Raw genomic sequence first — 23,216 nt, forward strand, 5'->3', positions numbered from 1 at the left:
TATTTCGGCTTTTGGACTCTTCACATGAATGCATTATATACAAACAACTTTGTGTCTTTTTTGTGGTGGGAATTTATAAATACCCTGCCACTTCTGGTCTATGTTTTTGACACCCGTTTTTTTATACTTATTTCTATAGTTTGTTCTTATGTTGTACTGTTACATCACTGACAAGGCTAGGGAGGGTTGGGCACCCTCAAACATGTTTAAAAAGGCAACTTCCAATGACAGGTGCCTTTAATTTCATGGATCACCAGAGAATTATGTTTTTATGACCTCTGCAGAAATCACAGAATTTTCCAAAGTTAGAACTTACTTTTGATTGACAGAATCATATACTGGCAGCATTGTCCTTTCTCATTGATAGCTATAGCCATGTATTGTCCACCATCAGCTTTCACAGGATTGTAGATTGTAAGATAACAATGGTTGCCATCACGACTGGTGGTGTATTGTTCAGAGTCCATCAACTCTACAAGATCATCCTCAACTTTATACCAAAACACATCTATAATAGATAAGTTGAAATAATACATAATTACTGTACTTCATAAATTTGTATATATATGAATTTTTAGAATGCTGTATTTGTTGTCAAATCAGTGTACCGGTACATGTATTGCAAATAATTTAAATTTTTCACTGAATCACATGAACAGTCGACTCTTATTTGACTGAAAATTCAGCATGAGTCTCACTTATGAAAAGTCAGTATAAAACAACTACAGCTAGAAAACAAAAACACATTTAAACATGTTAAATAAAAAAAAAACTGAATAAGAAAGATGTACAAAGCCTGATTATAAAATCAAACAAATATAAGCTTCATGCAAATTGGAGTTATCTCCCCATTATTGTATTCACTCGATTCAAAACTTGAACGACTACAAATTTTATCCATGCCCTGCCAGTTTTGAAATAACAAGAGTCGACTGTATATTTTTGATTTATTTTGTAGATGGGTTGATTTTTCTTTTTTTTCCACAGTTATTTCCAAAAAAAGAGTTCACGAATTGGTACGACTAAGGATTAACTTGTTGTGCATGACAAATTTTCAAGATCAAAAGTGACTGATTTATGTGTTCATACCAATGACTAATTTGTGACCATTATTGACTTAATAATACTTTGTTATTTTGCATAAACTATATGTATAAAACACTGATCTGAAGATAAAATACTTATAGTACACTGCAAATTCAAAATGTTTTGCCTGCAATTACTTTTCCTATTCTAGCACAATTAACACAAATATATTAGAATAATCACAGGCAAAAAACTACATGCAAGCAATGCTAATATAATTTGAAATGCATGTTAATATTTTTGCTAAACCTATATCCAGTCACAAGCTTTTTTGCAATAATAAAAACATTACAATTTTTTTTTGAATTTGCGGCTCTTAAAAGTACAAATAACTCACTTATTGGTTCTGTGCCTGCAAAACGCAATGAAAACTTGGCAGGTTCCCCTTCAGGGACCTCCAAACTTTCTGGTGGGATTTCAAATTTTGGATCTTCGCCATCTGCTGGCACATATTCCTCTAACAACTTTTTCTTTTTTGATGAGACACTTTCATCCGCACTACTTTCAATATGAGATTTTGACATGGATGAAGACCGTTCTCTGACATCATCAACATCAGATTCATCTGTCTGAACTGAAGATGATCGCATTCTGTTCTTTCCATGTTTTTTACTAATTCTTGAAATTTCTGCCGAGGTATTTGCATAAAATGAGGATTCTTCATCGCTAAGGTTACTTTCCGCATCGGATAAATCTGACATTTGATCAACATCTCTGAAAACAAAAAATCAAATTTAATATTATGAAACATTTTTTCAGTAGTTTTTTTGTTTAACAAAAATATCAATGTCAAACATGTGACACCTTTTCTGAGTGAACTGATCCTTGCAATGCTTGCATTTTGAATAAAGGCCATTATAAATTTAAAAATTAAAGAAAAATAAGTCATTCTGAATTTCAAAAGCAAATGGACTAGTTGTTACAAAAAAATAAAATTACAAACATTTATTAAATATGAGAACATTCATCTAGTGATTTGACCCTGGCAATGATGAAATAACATCCAATTCAAAAGAATCAAGTCTAAATTTTATTAAAAAAAAAGTCAGAATATTAAGGCATTAAACCTAGAAAGTTGCCACATTAGAATATAAAATTTTACCAAGAAGTCATCAAAAAGAAAAATTAACAGTACCTGTGGATCAGTCTTTGAATAAAATATACAACACATATAGCTAAGATTGACAAGATGAACTCCATTTTAGCTCCCAAATTTGAATGCAATATAAACACATAAGTAACATAAACACTTGAGTATAAACTTTATTGCTAAAAAAGGCTTATAATTCAGGTCATAATGAGGTCAAATCTTTAGAAAGTTAAGCAACAAAACTTTGTGACTAGAATGCAAACAATTGTGGGCTTTGATAAGGAGTTTTTACAATGTTTACTTTATATGTAAAATACATACTAGTAAATTATATAATCCTTTAACTAACATTGTTGTAATGTAAGAGCCTTTCATCTTGTTTCACGTTTTAAACAGATGTATATTAGTTTAAACTTTTACCTAACATTGTAAGAGACCATAATACTTGTTTCAAGTGCCTTAAAATCTATGTGATCTATGCATATAATTGATGTTTTGATGCATCTACATGTTCCTTTAAACTGCACTACAAAATATATTATTTAGTTTAAAAAATGAATTCAAGGCTGTTCATTATCACTGAACTAGTATATATTTGTTTAGGGGCCAGTTGAAGGACGCCTCCGGGTGTGGGAATTTCTCGCTACATTGAAGACCTGTTGGTGACCTTCTGCTGTTGTTTTTTTCTATGGTCGGGTTGTTGTCTCTTTGGCACATTCCCCATTTCCATTCTCAATTTTATTGTTATTTTTTTGCAGCCTCAATATTCTAAATGTTTAAAATAGGTAATACTTCATGCTTGGCTGTTGTAACTGAGTGTAAATCTGGTGTTCATTTCAATTTTTAAACAATTTAAATCTACATGAATTATCTCCCATTGTACATGTTTTATTCAAATTTATATCAGGCAAAAAAAATTGAATTATCCTTTTACTTAATAATATGTGTTCACCATTCTGTTATCTATATTCTCATAACATTTTTTTCAGTTAAAAAATAAAACAAAATATTAAAACAATTGTGAACTTTCCAAGGAAAATTATCTATAACATCTTTTCAATGATGGAAAAAGGAAATACACATGTACATTGTAATGTCAGCCATGTAGTTGTGAGGAAAAATAAAGAACTGAAAAAATTGGTTAATTGATACAATTATATAAAATATGTTCCCTATTGGAATTTTGAAAACAAGAATTGTGAACTTGTTGAACTAGCTGATATAAATAACTACTATTTGGGAATTCAGTGCCTGTAAGTGTAGAGGAAAACTATCTGTGTTCTTAGGAGGCGATTGGACTGCAATACATTATGTTATTGGATGAGAGTGGGTATTTTCAGGTTCTATTTTGACATAAATATATAAATTTGGAATATTTTTGAAAAATTATCTACTTTAATAAAATGCTAAGTGGTTATTTTTAACCCAAAAGCTAGTTAATTTAATTTTAAACATGAGCTACTAATCATTTGCTAATAGATCCACATTAACCAGCATATTTATTAAAAAATAAAGCTTTCAAATGAATCAAAAAATTATCCAAACACCAATCTAAAAAGTGAAAAACTGTTATGAACAAATAAAAAAGATGAATTTATAAAATGTTTCAATGAAAACGTCTAAATAATCTAGCAAAAATCCTTTTTCAAATGTCAGAGGCACACAAAATGATTTTTGTTTCAAACAATTTGCCTTCAAACTAAAAATTCTTACCCCTTAGGTTTATCCTCCAACCTGCTAAAAAATGTCGCTATATAACAGTATATACACATTTTCACTAGGTACTAATGTTCTTAAGTTCCTAGGTATATTACAGATCCCAATTTTCAATCAAATTTCATTTATAATAAGTCCCAAAATATGGTATCATCTTTCACATGTCAAACTTTTGTTTATATCAGATTTCAAAACAAAAACTGTAAGAAGTCTTGTAATTCAATGCGACTCAATGTTCCAAGTATTGAAAATAACCTCTACTTGTCAGATAACATGTTGACACTTTTATGTTAGATTTTAAAGGTAAAACATTCGGTAAAAATGTCTCAAGTTCGTCAAATGACTTTGTTGTTAACCTGTTACTGATTACATGCAAAAAAATTCCTTATATCGTGAGGCAACGACAAGTTATAATGTACATGATGTAAAATACTTGAATCATTCTTACATAATTCATTCCTCTGATTTCTGTGTATACCCTTGAATATGTTTAACAAGGTGATTTATCAGGGAATTGTTTTTTAGAGCACCTGTCCAAAATCTGGAACCTTTCAGTGGGTGAAAGTCATGTCTTTTCTAAATGTTTTTTTTGTAATTTTGGAGCTTTGTTTAGACATCACTGATAAACCTCTACATCATTTGGTCTGTGAATTGCCTCATTGACAGTCATTATACATGTACTTCATCGGGTAAAATCACCTTTCTGTTGCTGAGTTTAATAAGGCATAACTAAAGTACAAATGTATGTATCCCTTCATATCCTACTAAGTTTTGGTTTATCAATAAAATTGAGAATGGAAATGTCAGATGTATCAAAGAGACAACAAACTGACCAAAGAGCAGGAGAAGATAACAGTCCAAGGCCACCAGTTGATAAATGCAGAGTTTCCCTTAAACCTGTGAAAAACTTTATAAAAAAAAAAAAATATTCATCTTCCCTGCTGTACCTAATTATTTTCAGCATGTAAGCAGAAATTCAAGTCATATTTCATAAGGTATAAAAACTGATTTTTAACCCTGTTAAATAATATTTATTAAAAACAGAAGAACTTAACTGTGATATTATAACCAACAATTTTTACTCATTAATTGAATTTTAACTGAATGGCTGTGTGTGTTCTATATGTCACTGAAGTCACTATTATTTGAACTTACCTTTGACCTATTTTTGGTGACATATATTCTTTAGGTTGAGGAATGGTCATATACACTTGGGAAAGTCCTTCCACTTTTTTTGTCTGACCAACATTTTTGTAAGGAGTGATTCCAGCTGGACTTTTAAATATCCAGTTGCCCTTCCAATTTTGTCCTTGACCTTTATTTTCTTTTTCTTCATCATCAAGGTCGTCATCCTCATCTTCAGCCCCCTCTTCATCCTCCTCAATAATAGGAGCAAGATTCATTGATAATAAATCTGGATCAACTTCACTCGTCCCATAGTCGTAATCATAATCCTCAAGACTGGGCAATGAAATACGAGTATCGTCATGGACACGATCGTAAGTGTCATAGCGCGAAGAAAATTCTTGCTGTCCTTCTGTTCTATCCACTTTCTCTACCTCCATCGGTAATTCATCTAAATATTCCTCGACCTGACGAACCTGAGGTTGGCTCCTCGAGGACAAGTCCATCGCAAAACTGCGTAATTTTTCAAATTCATTTTCAACATTTGTACTAGAACTACTGAAACTTTTGACAGATTCACATTTTTCTATTTGTTCTGATTCACATAAATCATTTTCTAAATCACTATGTCCTAGGCTATCTACATCACTTCGTATATCACATTGAACAATTTCATTCACAGAATTTGGCCTTTCTGGCTTTCTTCTGTCTTTTTGGCTTTCATACAATTCACATTGCACCATTTCATTCACAGATTTTGGTCTTTCCAGTAATATAGTGTCTTTTTGGTTTTCATACAATTCACTTTGAACCATTACATTTACTGATTTGGGCCTTTCTCGAAAACTGCTTTCTTTTTGGTTTTCATAAGGTTCACACTGCATTGAACTATCTTGCAGAGTTATTTTTTGATTCACATTATTAGTCACATGACCTTTGCCATTGTTTGTCACATGACTTTTGGCAGTGGAATTACTATGAACAGTATCACATTTTTCATTATCACTAGGCATCGATTCACTATCAAACTGTCGCTCATTGTCACTTTTCTCCTCCGACATTGAAGAGTTCCGTGCCTGGTCAACTTCATCTTTACGACCATCCAACTCATCAAGACAAAAGTCCAGATGATGATCTCTTCTGTGATTTTCTAGCACCTAAAATAAAATCAATTAAAAAATTAATAACCTGAGTTACCTCCCTTTCACTGAACAAGAAAATTTTTTAACTTGTAAAATATTTGAGTTATTTCCCTTTAACTGTCAAGTATTCATTCACTGATTTATTATTTTTTTCAAATTTGTAAAATCAACTGATTATTAGTGAAATAATCTGTGTTGGGTTTTTTTAAAACAGAATTAAATAAAATAGCTAACAAAGTAATGTTTCATTTGCTTTACAAAAATATTAAAACATTAACACAATAATGTTTTAAAAGTAAATAACATATTATGGCACATCATGTGTAATTTGTTAAGCAAGTTGATCTTACCGAGAACTAAGTTTAAACTTACTTCATCAATCAAACTAAAATGGGATGTATACTGAGACAAAACTCACCTGATATAAAAATCCAAGATGGAACATTGCAATGATATCCTATCGGAAAGTATAAAACTTATCGTCTTCTATTATAAATATATTCCATTTCATGTGAATGTATTTTGTATGTATTTACCTCTTGTTTCACATGTGAATGTGATGGAGCGTTTTTAAATAGAGCATATTGTATTGTCTTTTATTATTTGGGTGTTTACCAAATATCAAAATTCTTTCATATTTATAAAGTTAATCTTCTTATATTCTAAGGATAAAGATCATTGTTCTATTGCTACAAAACGTCTTTCTTGTTTGTCACACTTATTGACTTAAATGTAGGAAAACAAAGGTAAATAATCAGGTGAACAAAACAGCATATGTATACATATTGTTTGCACACAGTAGTAATGTATACACATTGTGTAAAAAGTAAGGATGCATACTATCTGACATGGAGTACCATTGTACAATTCAACAAAAGAGTATTTCTGAAATATTGAATCTTTTACCTATAAGGTTTCAATGCATATAAACATAGGAAGATGTGGTATGAGTGCCAATGAGACAACTCTCCATCTAAGTCACAATTTAAAAAAGTAAACCATAATAGGTCAATGTACGGCCTTCAACACTTAATTTTGGAAAAAAATACAAATCAAAAACAAGGACCTGAGTTTGACTTCTTGTCTTGAAAGCATTGATTGATTGATTGTTGTTTAAAACCACTTTCTACACTATTGTGCTGTTTCTTTATAGTAAGTTTTTATTGGTGGAAAAGTTATAGTTCCCAGAGAGAAACAGATTTGGAATAAAAAAATAATAAACATGTTATAAGCATCATAATTCTCCACAGAATTTAATGTCCAAAAAATTGTAACATACAGTAGATTTTGTCTTACTGCCACATTTACTTTAATGATTTCAGAAAACAAATATACAAAGAAATGACTGTGTTTCTGATTCTAAATATATCTTATGAAAATAATTTAGATATAAAAAGATGTGGTAGGGGTGCCAATGAGGCAGGCACTTGTAATCTCTCATCTAAGTCACAATTTGTAATTTTAAAGTAAACCATAATAGGTCAAAGTACTTTTTCCAAGATTCATAATAAAGAGAAACATTTTAAATAAGACTACAACCTGTATGAAGGAATTGGTGACCATTGGTTCCTTCAGGCTGCTGGAAAGCCACACAATAAAACAATGTAAACACATTTTGGCCACTTCAAGAAAATCCAAATTCACTGTTTAGATTGCAATTTCACTATTCACACATGCAAATGCAAAATCTCGTCATATTATTGCAATAATTCCTTGTGAATCATTTAGTTTCTTAACTTTTTTCACACCATTTTAACAAAGAAAAACTTTCACCTTAAATATGTTTATATGTATATCAAGTTCCAAAATCATGAATGAACTATTTTAATACTGATTAATTAGAGCTTTAATACAAAGGGAAATTTAAACCTTTTTGATCATTATATGTTTATAGGCATTTAAAAGTTTAAGGTTTAATGAGACATATCAAAGATATGTCAACTAATACATTGTACTTTTATTTAGAGATGACAGATTCAATGAAGCAATTAGCCCCTATTACATAACAATGGAAATGGCAGAAATAGAAGGGGCCAAAATGCATAACTACTTGAAAATCTTGAAATCCTTTAAACTGAATTCAACTGTTATAACAGCATGAGATATATCCCAAAATCAGTATCAACCTAAAGTAACAACAGCATGATGTATCCCTTGATTCAATAAACATATTTACACTTTTAGTATTTAGCTGAATTTTGCCTCCAAATGACCTTAGATCTTCTTCAAATAACCTTCTGACATCAAACATCATTTATATTCGATTATTTTACCCTGAGCATTAGCGAGGGGTAAAATAAGAATATAAATGCTTAACTCATGGTTAAATGAAAACAAATCTATGGCTGCTATGAATTATTTCGATTCTAATAGGACAAATTCGGTTATTTTGTGAACCATGAAAGCCCTATACATACGATACTGTTTTGGCTGCTCCGTTATACCCAATTTTGATAATATATGTATTATTATAAAATTCCATAATTTTTTTTTTTTTAATCACATTTTTCACTTATATATTTTCTTCCTAAGTAATTTTATTTGTTCTGAGGTGTACAAGAAGCTTTAAAACGCAGTTATTTACATCTGTTTTTTTGTTTAAGGAAAGATACTTGTGACATCACCCTGTTTTGTTGCCATGTGAAGACAATAACATCATTTCGCAGAATTTTCGTTTCATTTATTTTACCATGAAAAATAAATTGAAATGGATTGATTTGTTTATTATGCTGTAGATATATAGATAAATACATTGTATCTGCATCTTGGCTTACATAAACTAGGGGTTTTCATGGCGAAAATTGAGAATATCTGGTAGTATAGATAATTTAGTTGCAACACGGAACAGACGTTTTTTCGTATTACTGTGTTTGCGCTTAGGGTAGATATATTGCGATTATACTGGTTGACGATAACAGGCCGTCTGATGATACTAGAATCACTTTTTAATTTTGACTTCAAAATATTTAAATTGTGATGTTTACAGGAACCTGTGTGATGTAATGGTAAACACATTTGCATACAAGTGTAAATATGTCTATACTAACCTTAGTAACAACAGCATGAGCTAGCTGATCTTCGAAAGACTTAATGGGATCCGATGATTCCTCAGACAAAGACGAGAGATCGGAAACAGCTTCATCAGAACCCTGAAATATTAACAATAATTATCTAAATTGGTGATTAATTGGTGTTTAACACCACTTTCAGCACTATTTGCTATTTTGTAGCTGTAATTTTTTATTTGTAGAGGAAGCCATAATGACCAGCAAGAACTGCTGACCATAGGTAGGAAAACTGGCTATCCTAGTCAATTAAAATTGGAGCTGAGACCACATGTCATGGGCTAAATTTGAACTCATTACATCAGTGTTGACAGGCTACAGATGACTGATAATATCAAAAAATACTTCAATTTAGTTAATTTAAACAGAAATTATCTTTTTACATAGATCATGAGTACTGAAGATAGCAGACTTTTATCTCCTTTATGTGCATACCTTGATAATTAAAGGCCTGCAACTTAGAAAATCAGAAAATTAGTTAAATACCCTTATAGATAGCAAAATTATCTCCCCTTGACCACTGCCCCTTTCCTCATGCATTTGAATTATTATTTTATGTTTCTTTAATCACTCTGTAATGTTTATGTCATGTTGTTATTAATTTTATGCTCTTAACAGCCCTTTAATTTTGAAAAATAAAAAAATATTGTTTTGTATTGTTTTTTATTGTAGTTAGACTTTGCTTGAAATGGAATGAGATATTGCACAGCAATAAGGCAATAGTATTGTTGCATTCTGTTTTGATATGCTTACATATACCTTTATACCAATTTCAAATATTTTATAATATTTTCCCCCAGACTGTGCATTAGGTCTTGACATAGGGGTTTAAATGAGCTATTATAATAATGACAGACATAATCAAATTTTCTTTAACAAAATATAAAATTAGAATTAAATTTAGCATGTCAAGACTGTTTTACTATCCTTTCAGAATGTTTATTTTCTTTAACCAAATTAATATAAGAATATACATGTCAAAACTATTATACTATCCTTTAAAATGTTTAAAATCAATTACATTGTGTACCCCCAAATTGAAAACATTTAAAAAATAAATACTCTGGGAAAACGTGAATGACAGTATGAGATTCTATGTGCAATTGAAACTTCTCCTAGTTTATAGATCACATATAATTAAAATATAATCATATTTATTTCATAAGTTGTTTTAATACTTTTTACCAGTGTAGGGCCATGACCCAGGTTTTCAAAAAAGATATAATGATAGTTTTTATTAATTTTAATATTTTTCTTTAACAAAACATAAAATTAATTCAAAAAGATGCATGTCAAAACTATTTTACTATCCTTTCAGAATATTTAAAATCAATTACCCCCAAGTTGACAAAGTTTCAAAATAAATACTTGGAAAAACTGAATGAAACCAGTATGAGATTTTATTTGGCCACTGAAACTTCTATATAATGTATAGATCACATATTTATATATAATTATTTATATTTATTTCATATTTAGTTTTAATACTTTTCCCGAGTGTAAGGCCATGACTCCAGTTTTTAAAATCAGATATAATCATGATAATGATAGTGGTTATTAATTTTAATTTTTTTCTTTAACAAAACATAAAATTAATTCAAAAATATGCATGTCAAAACTATTTTACAATCCTTTCAAAATGTTTAAAATCAATTACCCCCAAGTTGACAACATTTCAAAAAATAAACTCAAAACTAGAGGCTCTCAAGAGCCTGTATCGCTCACCTGATTCTACTTGGGTTTTTGAAATCATATAAAAAAATATAAAATTTGGCTAAAAGTGACAACACAACCTCATTTATAAGGAAAGGAACATGTTTAATTTCATTCAAAAGTCCCCCACTGGCGGCCATCTTGGATGATGGATCGGCTACAAAGCAACAACACTTGGTCAGCACCTCATAAGGAACATTCATGCAATGTTGGTTTTATTCCATTCAGTGGTTCTCTAAAAGAAGTCATTTGTATGCATTTCCCATAGGGTCCTATCTTAAACTAAGTCCCCCGCTGGCGGCAATCTTGGATAATGGATCGGCTACAAAGTAACAACACTTGGTCAGCACCACATTAGGAACATTAATGCCATGTTTGATTTCATTCCATTCAGTGGTTCTCTAAAAGCAGTCATTTATATGCATTTCCCATAGGGTCCTATGTTAAACTAAGTCCCCGCTGGCGGCCATCTTGGATGATGGATCGGCTACAAAGTAACAACACTTGGTCAGCACCACATAAGGAACATTCATGCCATGTTTGGTTTCATTCCATTCAGTGGTTCACTAGAAGAAGTGATTTGTATGCATTTCCAATAGGGTCCTATGTTAAACTAAGTCCCCCGCTGGCGGCCATCTTGGATAATGGATCAGCTACAAAGTAACAACACTTTGTCAGCACTCCATAAGGAACATTCATGCTATGTTTGGTTTAATTCCATTTAGTGGTTCTCTAGAAGAAGTCATTTGTATGCATTTCCCATAGGGTCCTATGTTAAACTAAGTCCCCCGCTGGCGGCCATCTTGGATGATGGATCGGCTACAAAGTAACAACACTTGGTCAGCACCCCATAAGGAACATTCATGCTATGTTTGGTTTTATTCCATTCAGTGGTTCTCTAAAAGAAGTCATTTGTATGCATTTCCCATAGGGTCCTATGTTAAACTAAGTCCCCGGCTGGCGGCCATCTTGGATGATGGATCAGCAACAAAGTAACAACACTTGGTCAGCACCTCATAAGGAACATTCATGCCATGTTTGGTGTCATTCCATTCAGTGGTTCTCTAAAAGAAGTCATTTGTATGCATTTCCCATAGGGTCCTATGTTAAACTAAGTCCCCTGCTGGCAGCCATCTTTGATGATGGATCGGCTACAAAGTAACAACACTTGGTCAGCACCCCATAAGGAACATTCATGCTATGTTTGGTTTTATTCCATTCAGTGGTTCTCTAAAAGAAGTCATTTGTATGCATTTCCCATAGGGTCCTATGTTAAACTAAGTCCCCTGCTGGCGGCCATATTTGATGATGGATCGGCTACAAAGTAACAACACTTGGTCAGCACCACATAAGGAACATTCATGCCATGTTTGGTTTCATTCCATTCAGTGGTTCACTAGAAGAAGTCATTTGTATGCGTTTCCAATAGGGTCCTATGTTAAACTAAGTCCCCGCTGGCGGCCATCTTGGATAATGGATCGGCTACAAAGTAACAACAATTGGTCAGCACTCCATAAGGAACATTCATGCCATGTTTGGTTTCATTCCATTTAGTGGTTCTCTAGAAGAAGTCATTTGTATGCATTTCCCATAGGGTCCTATGTTAAACTAAGTCCCCCGCTGGCAGCCATCTTGGATGATGGATCGGCTACAAAGTAACAACACTTGGTCAGCACCCCATAAGGATAATTCATGCTATGTTTGGTTTTATTCCATTCAGTGGTTCTCTAAAAGAAGTCATTTGTATGCATTTCCCATAGGGTCCTATGTTAAACTAAGTCCCTGGCTGGCGGCCATCTTGGATGATGGATCGGCAACAAAGTAACAACACTTGGTCAGCACCTCATAAGGAACATTCATGCCATGTTTGGTTTCATTCCAATCAGTGGTTCTCTAAAAGAAGTCATTTGTATGCATTTCCCATAGCGTCCTATGTTAAACTAAGTCCCCCGCTGGCGGCCATCTTGGATGATGGATCGGCTACAAAGTAACAACACTTGGTCAGCACCTCATAAGGAACATTCATGCCATGTTTGGTTCCATTCCATTCAGTGGTTCTCTAGAAGAAGTTCAAAATGTAAATTGTTAACGACGACGACGACGGACGACGGACGCCAAGTGGTAAGAAAAGCTCACTTGGCCCTTCGGGCCAGGTGAGCTAAAAACTGAACGAAATCAGTATGAGATTTCATTTTGTCATTGAAACTTCTCCTACAGTGTATAGATCGCATTCTTTAGGAATAAGTTTCATTCACAAAATTCAAATTTGTAAACAAGATTTTACCAAGGATAATCATCACAGATGACAAACATATTCAATTGATAAAGAAATTTAAGATTTTTTAATCCATGAACTATCTTTTCAACTGTAAGACTTGAACATAAGCTGGTATCATTATAAGGTTCAAAGAACACCCAGGCTCCATAGAACCTGTTCACTGGACCGAGAAATATTAAAATTCTTGCATGAAGTTAGTTTTAACATATACTACATACATATGTTAAAATATAATATGTAATATTTCATAAATTTATTCATGAAACTTTATAAAGAGAATTCTATCTGGGATGAGAAAGCAATAAATTTGCAATTTTCATTAATTTTAGTCCATATTAAGCTGCAAAATATTATGTGGTTGGTATAAAAATCCCTATTGACTGAGTCAAGCCAAATCCAATTGAATTTATTGTTTGTTCCTATGTTGTGCAGTTAAGTCACTGTCCAAGATACTAGTTGAGAGCTAACAAACATATCTTTCCCAACCACATTTATTTTGGGTTTACAATTTTTCGGGTGTTGAATTTCAAATATTTTGGCCTTGCACATCACTGTAGAGATATCAAAATGTGCATCTGGTACAGAAAAATTGGTACTGTTAATGTTATTAAAGCAAAAGTAACAAGTCTTCAAGATATTTTTATTAAAATACTAAAGCGCCCTATATATTTATATCTCTTATCAGTGAATAGGATAGTATGATACTATAATAGAGATTTAATTAATCTGTCAGTGGTAGAAACGTCAACAATTCACCTACTCTCACGTTTAAATACGTCACGTCAGTAATCCTCGTAAGATCAAGGTATGACAATTAAAAAATTTGGCCCCATTTTCTAGAGATTTAGTTTCTGTACCCTACAGACCTAGTTTTTATCATAATACATGAAAACTAATTTCATATTGTATAGGTTTCCAATGTAAATATACAGATATTTAAATCTACAAATAGTTTGACAAATCAAAAGATACCAAAAGTCCTTGAAAATATCAAATGATTATCTTCAAACTTGTTAAATAATTTGTGGAATGCATGAATTTGCTTTATAAAAAGTAAAGATCTATAAAGAAAACCAAAATTGTTATAATACTTCAACTCACAATTTAATTTTTTCTTAGTTTGTCAGCACAATGGTATTTTCCAAGGCAATGCATTCAATATTTTTTTACACAACCTCTGTACATATATATGTATTTTTAATTTATCTATTCATTTATTTTTATTTATTTATTTTTATTTATTTCATTTTTTTTTTTTGGGGGGGGGGGGGGGGGGGAGAGAATTGACAGTTTTTTTTCCAGCTACATTTGAGGTATATAAATATAAAAATAAGGATATGTGGTATAATTTGCAAATGACTAAAAACTATCCACCTTAGTCCAAATGATGTAGATGTAAGCAACATGGTCTTCAACAATGAGCAAAACCCACTTCATATTTGAAATGAAGAGAAAAAGATAGACACATAAACAGAAAGAAAGTAAAATAATATATCCCACGAACATATTTCTATGTATCATATTGGCTTAGAGTGCATTTGTATCTAACCCGAAATTTTGTCATCGATGACTATCGTTTAGTAAACGTTAAGCTGCTAGAAACAAATACATCGTTTAATAAACTTTATCAACCCCACGTAGTCAGACAGAAATAGATTACACTCACGCACTGTAAACAAACAGGTAAAAGTGTGGGAAATAAATAACCAGGACTTTGCGAAAACAACACGTGCTCGTAATTATTTAAACGACAGATGCAGAAACAAATTTATCGTTTACACGTCTCAACGATAAACGATCAACGACTACGCGACTATTTTGCACGTACATTGTTTATGTGAACGATGTAAACATTGACCAAAAAATGTAAGAAACAAATGGATTAAACGACTACGCGCGTAATCGTTTACATCGTTTAGGTTAGAAACAAATGTGCTTTTAGCTTTACCACAGGTCTTATTTCAAGGTACATATTTACATATTTTAAAATCTGACTTAACACCACATCAATAACGCTATGTTAAATGACACAATTTGTAATTTTTTTCAAATTTTTCAAATGAACCTGAATCATTTTTAAGTTATATAAATATATTTGCTATAGAATTCAAAGAAAACTCATTTGTTACAGATTATGTATGGTGAATTTCCTGAATCCAATAAAAAAGAACAAAAGATGTATTTATAATTTATATGTCAGATGTCATATGAAAATTTACTGACTCAAATTGCGAAGTCTTTCAAAATCAAATTGCAGTGTAAAAATTAAGGAGGCAATTTAAATTTTACCATAAACATCTTTTGTATATATTAACTAGACTACTAAGTCTATATTTTCCAACAATGCAACCTCTTTTCAAATGTTTATGCTGACATATAAATTTTATCATCGTAAATCAAAATCTCTTTGCACGGATATGCATGTACACTTTAAAAAGTCTCATTCACAACTAAAAATAAATATATATTTTTTTCATTTCACTTTTTTCTTATATGTCTGCTCTGTATTCAAATCAGGATCATTTTTAATAACGATCGATGCAATTTTAACCTATTTTTCTTCATATGACACATTAATACTAGCCATAAAATATACATCAATACTCCGGCGGAACTTAATATACAAGTCTTATTGTTCAATAGATGACAACAGATGATGTTAAACGCACAAGTGTAGCGGAGCAAATGATTTCCCTGAATAAACAAATATTTACAAAATTTAAATGATATTTTGCATGAAATTTTTGTTTTTTATTGTGTTTTAGTTTTTTGACATATGGTTTAGAAAAGACAAAATCAGATGTTTTTGTAATTGTAAAACTAGTTTAACCCTACCACATTTTATACCTGTATCAAGTCAGGCCTTCTGGACCAATTGTGTCTGTTGTTGTTAATATATTGTATTCATTAGTAGGTTGGTCAGTTGACCAGCATTGTACTTTTGAAACACTCCGTATTTTCCCAAATTAGTCTGTCATTTCATTAATAGTTTTTTTAGTTTGCCTTTTATTTTTTTCTCTCTTTTCTTTGGGTACTTTTTAAAAACTTTTGTATGTTTTGTTATTAGGTTTGTCATGGGTTACCCATCTTTACAGAATTTATTGATTACTTAATTGTACAATTGTGTATGTCTTCGTTTTTTAATTCAAAATATTTAAGAGAAAACAAACCAGATCTAGTTGTTCACCAACACTTTCAGTAACCAGTCTGGATACCAGCTGACGAACTTTCTGTGAGGTTTCTAAAGGGTCATCTGAAGTACTATCGAAACCTGTCAATAAAAGAAGTATGTAATTTATACCAAATCATTCATTTTCTACTTTTCAATTTTATTCTGTGAAACTTATATTCTATAAAAATATCGCACCTGTAAGATAAAGAGTTTTAATATTTTTGAAGTATGCCTTTCAAAGGGAATATCAACTAATGGTCATTTTACATGAAAATGTGACAAAACATAGACTAGTGTCAATTCAGGGCCTTCTGATTAGTGCATCCTGTGGATTTCGTGGGTACAGGTCAACCACGAATATCAATGTTCAATGAAATACAAATATTCTAGAGAAATTAATGCAGACTTTGACAAAACCACGAAATTAAATATCAACGAAAATGCTAGTTTTCCTTAAACCACGAAAATAGCTACCCACGAAAATAAATTCACAGTAGTATATATATTGGTTTTGTTCGTTGTTAAAGGCTAGCAGTACGGTCACTTATAGTTGTCAACTTTTATGTCATTTGATCTCTGGTGAAAAGATGTCTCGTTGGCAATTATACCACACGTTATTTTCATACACCCCTGCTTACTCAGACAGATAACTAACAACTTTAAGGGGAGACAGCTCCATGTCAAAAGAAGGTCCTAACATATATACACTTACTTTCTATAACAATTTCTAATCTTTGAGATAGACTGACAATGAGATCTTTGAGCTTCCCTCTGTAATTCACCAAAACATCACTATCTGAAATTAAAACAAATTAAAAACAATTAAAAACAAAATCAACGAAAAATCAAGGCAACAGTAATCTAAAATTATGTGCTGTGTTTTTTAATGACAAGATTTTTTCTATGAATCTATATGGATTATTCTAGGTGGTCTCTGAATTAATTTGTCTGCTTTTGTCCTTTTCCAAATTTTTGGCACTCTTTGTTAATCTTGCATTTAAAATAGCTGTTCAGGCTCCTTAACTTCCAATAGAAGTTAGTTAACTCACCATTGACCTTATCAAAAATTTAAATTGTATATTCAATAGATGTTCGATGATGATCCCTTTTTGTGAAATCTGTGACAATATGTGAATGGTGAACTATTGACGTCATACAACAATCACTTTTCCTTTGTGGTGTCAAAAATTTTCTATTAGTACATCAAAATGTTTAGGAAACTTTTGTGAGGTCCAGTAATTGCATACAAATAGCAGTAAGTTACTTGTATACGTAACGCTGCAATATATGTAAATCAAATAACCTAATTCTACACATTAAATCCCCTTACAAGAATTATTGCTGTAACTATGATTTACACCGCTGGACAATAGATTCTCCAACGATTTCTGTAGTTCAGACTTGAACATATCGAAACGTCCGTGGAACTTCCTTTCCTCTGTAGTCTTAGCATTCTCAAATGCCTCCTTGTATATATCTGAAAAGGAGTAATTATAAACATTTATATTTCACAATTGATTAAAAAATAATGTTTATGTAGACAATCAGTTTACATGACGACAAGAGCAGGCATAACAAGAGTATGATTTCAGAATTTATATTCCTATTTCCTGAGTGACATGATTCTGGAATCTTTTCAGGTTTCAAAACACTTTGTAACAAAAAAGCAACACTTCTTGAAATACGAATGACTGAATAACAATAATCAAGAGATCATTTTTCTAAATTTAGATAAACTTGATATGAAAATTTGATATAAATATTAATATGGTCATATGAGTACTGAAATTTCATATCATCTTTTAAACTTGTGAAAAAAATGATTTTACTGTAGTCACATTTCTTTGTACTGCTATATATGATTATAATAGTTGGATGTTTAACAAATGCAATAGATCAAACATCCACAATTAAAAGTAGACAGACTTTTTAAATGTTCAATAAAAGTAGTTGTAAATAAAGAAATTATAGTGTGCATTTAAAGCTGTTAAACAACAATAGATATCAGTTAGAGACATTTCTGAACACAATACATACAATTAAAAAAAAAAACTTTTTGAATTTTTCAAAATTTTTATGCCACAACTTCTGCAATAAATATTAAGACATCTAATATTCTGAATTTACAGTACATAATTTTTTAATTGGTTTATACATACCTGAAACCCCTTTTGTGGAGCTCTCCTTCTCTTCATGACTTCCTCTATCATTATGGTTGCTATTTATATCTTTATTAAGAGGAGGTTTCACTGATGGACCAAACTGAATAGGAGCAGGAATCACTGGATCAAAACCTGGAAAATAAAAAATTTGAATAAAAAATAATCTTTGTTGAAATTGTTCATATATATTTAAATTTTTTGGAAACATGCAATTTTATTTGTGGAATCATTGGCTACAAGAATAAATACATTTCTGATAGTGTTCCTGTTTGCCCTGTTCCCTAAAAATAATACCCCCCTGCGATTTTTTAAGTAGGATAAAACAATCATTCAAAACATATCTTCAGGACTGAGGAACGTGAGAATTTTGAATACATTTAGAGTAAAAGCTAATCATAATGTTTCAAAAGGTGCAAAATTTCATCCAGTTATGAGATTGAATATTCTGTGGTTTCTCAGAGCCTCTTTCTAACAACTATTAAACAATTGTGTAAAGCTGCAATAATATTATTTGACTCAAAGAATTATTTATTATACAGATGTTTGTTTTATTTAGGTTTCACTGTATCTCAGACCTAAGTAAGGTCTCAAATTTGCAACAATTTTTGCTGAATGTCATAAAAACCCTTTGAACCTTGGATTAAAAACATGTGCAAAATAAACATTCAAAAGGGTACACAGTACATAATGAGTAACAGTTCTAAAAATTCCAGCTTTTGATGGTATATCACCACTAAACTAACACTTAGCTGAGAGTATAATAACATTAAGACACTAACAAATAGACCACCTCCCCCTAAGTCAACCCTCTAACAAAAGTTTTAAATACCGGAGCTTTTCAGTGTAGTCATTATTCACCGATCGTACACTTGACATAGTGTTATTTTTATAAGCATATGTAAAATGGTAAAAAACAGCTTTACTTTTTGTTCAATATGATACTTTTCTAACAAATAATCACTAACGCAAACATTTAACACTATTCATTTCAAGTCATCAAAACGTTTTAAAAAGGCCAATAACTCTATTCTGAATGTAACAAATCAGTGAAAGTCAATATTTACCAATTATACCAGGGGCGTAATAATATTTGTAAATGGCTTAGAAAATCTGTCACTAAATTGCTGATGTTACTCGACTAAATAAATCGTTGAATACACAGCTTCTGAATTCATTGCTTCTTGCAGCAAAATTTGGCTTAATTTTTTTTAAGGACAAATAGAAATATATTCTTCGAAAAATCAAGTTTAAGCAAACATTACAAAAATATAAGTCAAATATATAAACTGTGGATTCGTTAATCTTCGTGGGATACCCATTTGCAAGGGTACCCCCGAGGAAATGTGAAATCTAAATAGTGGAACTTAAATACAACTATTCAATTACAATTTTTGGAGTAATTGTGAAACCCTGAGACTTTTACACAAGAAATAAGACAATTTTTTTACTTGACAATCATGAAAACTGAAACCAATAGGTAAATGTATCCACGTAATATTTCATTAAAATTATTATATTTTTGATTTTTGGGTATAAAATTTCTATTGAACTAAATTTGTGAACCTCCAATATTATATACATGTATTTGATCTTTAATAATTCATTTACTATCACAAAAAAAAAAAACGATTTAAAAAGTATGAGTAGACTTTTCTTAAGTTCACATGAGATCTATCCAAGTAAGATCTACATATATAAATAAGGATATAGGGTTCCCCCAACTGATGTTAATTCTATGTTATACAACCCCCTATTACAACAACGTTGACAAGTACAATGACAGCTCATACAAATTGTCTGTGGACTTAGATTACAGGTAATAAGTTGTCATATATAAAGGTGTCTTATGATCGGAGGTGGGGGTCGTTTTCATCCAAAACTATTACGATTATTTTGAAAGATAGCAAATAAGTATAAGAAAACATTATATATGTCAAGAGAAATTATGAAATTAATTTACGAGTTTCTTCTTTAATTCGTATCTTGGCCTACTCGAGATTATTTGAATAAAAATATGATATTATCTATTTCAATGGTGACAGGTTCAATGATAGTACATTGTGAACCAACTTGAACTCATTTTTCTAAAAATGCTTTGGTAATCAGCAGTAATGTAAATTGGAATTTGTGGTCCTATAATCACAACTAATATGCACCCTGGAATTAAAGTTCTCATATTAGCTGATCTTTTTACAATTCCTGAATAAATATGAGTCTTCTTGACTCCATTTGTCATAATATAAATATGATGGAACGACCTGTACAAGTCAAGTCATGCAACCTAGAATTATTTTTTCCAGTACAGATACACTAAGCTTTAACAAGAAACGAGATGATTGGGGGAGACCAACAGACCAGAACAAATTAAGAGCAATAGGAGACCAAGACCAGAACATATTATGAGGGAAAAGGAAAATAAAATTCTTAACGGTCATCATAACAAATTTAGAGCCAAAGGAGATTCAAAACAAGATGATAATGGCCAAGACCAGGGAAAAAATTAAAGAAGCAACAGGCTGCATGGAGTTGACCTATAAATTTTTATTGTTTATGTTTACACTTGTATCAGAATGTAGAACATTCAACAAAACAATATTAAACTTCTTCAAGTGATTCGTTACAATACATATACCTTTGTCAAATGCCCTTGAGAATCAAATTTTTTACTCCAATGTCATCATACATTTTTTCATACTAGAAAACAATAAAAAAGATATACATCTAAAAAAAAATATCTTTTCATTCCAAACATACATATTTGTTAAAGGGTATCTAGTTACAAGATCTAAGTAGATAGCTTCAGGGGTGGATCATAGATGGAAGATCATGTATCACAACTGAACTTCGCTTCAGTGACCACTAGAGTATACCAATTGTTTACTATGAGAAATCATCAATTGTTCATCTTTTAATCTGATTGTCCTCGTTTATTTCATTCGTTTTAATTAATTTTGATAATTTCTAAACATGTGTATGTATCATAGGTCAAGAGCGTAACATATACATGTATACACAAGTATCCGAAATACAAAATTTAAACAAAAGGATGATAAAAAAGGCCATGTTTATGTTTTCTGATCATTGCCTTTTCCAATTACTTCTTTGTTCATCATCTAGTTTAGATTTCAACAATTGATTTAATTTTCAAATCATCTTAAAATATTCTTATAAACAAAAACATTGAATAAATGGCATATTTTAAATTTTCAATGCATGACTATTTGTTATTGTGATTTTAATTGACAACTGACAATAAATGAATCACAAATGCATTTCCTGTACAATATTTTATTGGGAAAGTTTAACTCCTAAAAATTAACATGTGCAATGTCATGACTGTTTTTTTTCCATTTTTTAAAGACTATGACATAATAGTCTGAAAAGAGAAAAAGGGGAGTTTGAGAGCCCATAAAACTGGTTCAACCAGAGTGTTCAGTGGCAGATCCAGAACTTTTTGTAAAGAATTCCCTATATAATCAAACAAAATTTTCTCACCAATTCTTTTGAATTATATGACAGATTTTATTACTGCTCTGTTCAATTAATTGTAACTCATATTTTAAGCATCTATGTCTGGTTATCGCGACTTATACTGTTATCTTCAAAAATTATTTGAGGTTTATTAAATATACATTCATGTAAAGATTAACTTTTTTCCTCTTATTTTTTTGTATCAAAGTGTTATTAACTAAATCAGGTTTTAACTTATTTTCATCTCTATTTCAACATTTAAATTGAATGCAATTTTAAAACATATGAACTAAAATCAAAGAGACCTTGAAGTTAAAGAACATTAAATATTCAGGTTATTAAAGGCTTTAAATAAAATCAAAAGGAAGACCTAAAAACCACAAATATTTCATCACAAAAGACTGAATTAAACTTTAAAAATCTTCAATAACAAATACAAATGTCAATCCTAATACATCCTCAGAACACCCACTAGAAAATCTGCTGATAAATGTACATCCCACAAACGTTTGGGAGGAAAGTTTAAACAACCATTAAATTATGGCCCCTCCTGAAGCAACTACCAATCCCTCAGACATTATCATGTGAAATCTTATAATCATTTCAATGATGACATACATGTATCTGAGTAGACCACTTCCTATCCTACAACTGAAAATGGGTGGAATGAATTTGTCAACACAGACACATACATTGATTAGATGTATCTGCCAATATGTGAAATAAGGTAGAAAATGTATCCCGCCTTCAACGACCCCTCTCCGATAATAACATGTATTTTTTCATTGTTTAAGGTGTATATCACACTCTCACCTGTAAACCTGTTAAACATCAAAGAACATCAAAGGCATGCATACCTGTGTGATGTATATTGGCTATTGTAATTACCTGTAACAAATGACAACCTTCAAATATTGTATAAGGTATCAGTGCTTCTGGGTTCTTTTGAACAAGATGATTATCTGTAGAGATAACATACCTTGTTTTTTTATTATCATAAAATTTTTTTTAAAGTGGCCCAAACCAAAATCAAAATTGAAGAGGAACAGACAAATGTGCCAGACCAGAAAGGGCTATAAACAGAAATCTTAATATTGAGCAAATGAGACCACCAAATTTATACATCTTAAACTTAATTATTACTTTTTAAAGGAGCCCGAGACCGAAGTTTTAAATTAAGATGAACCAACAAACAA

The 23,216-nt window shown here is 31.1% G+C and overlaps 1 protein-coding gene across 18 annotated transcripts in view; it reads right to left on the minus strand.

The window, feature by feature from the left end:
• The window catches only part of LOC139503873 (uro-adherence factor A-like), a 126,471-nt gene that overhangs the window by 18,253 nt on the left and 85,002 nt on the right, over positions 1-23,216 (minus strand). For all 18 annotated transcript variants that reach the window (XM_071293838.1, XM_071293833.1, XM_071293834.1 and 15 more), the window contains 8 exons: positions 18,547-18,681; positions 17,718-17,864; positions 17,100-17,183; positions 16,386-16,486; positions 9,207-9,308; positions 5,048-6,174; positions 1,424-1,800; positions 317-508 (listed from right to left, as the gene is read on the minus strand). In XM_071293838.1, coding sequence (XP_071149939.1) covers positions 317-508; positions 1,424-1,800; positions 5,048-6,174; positions 9,207-9,308; positions 16,386-16,486; positions 17,100-17,183; positions 17,718-17,864; positions 18,547-18,681 — 2,265 coding nt within the window. The remainder of the gene's footprint in view (positions 1-316; positions 509-1,423; positions 1,801-5,047; positions 6,175-9,206; positions 9,309-16,385; positions 16,487-17,099; positions 17,184-17,717; positions 17,865-18,546; positions 18,682-23,216) is intronic.

Source organism: Mytilus edulis, chromosome 14 (genome assembly GCF_963676685.1).
Source record: "Mytilus edulis chromosome 14, xbMytEdul2.2, whole genome shotgun sequence".
Lineage (NCBI taxonomy): Eukaryota > Metazoa > Mollusca > Bivalvia > Mytilida > Mytilidae > Mytilus > Mytilus edulis.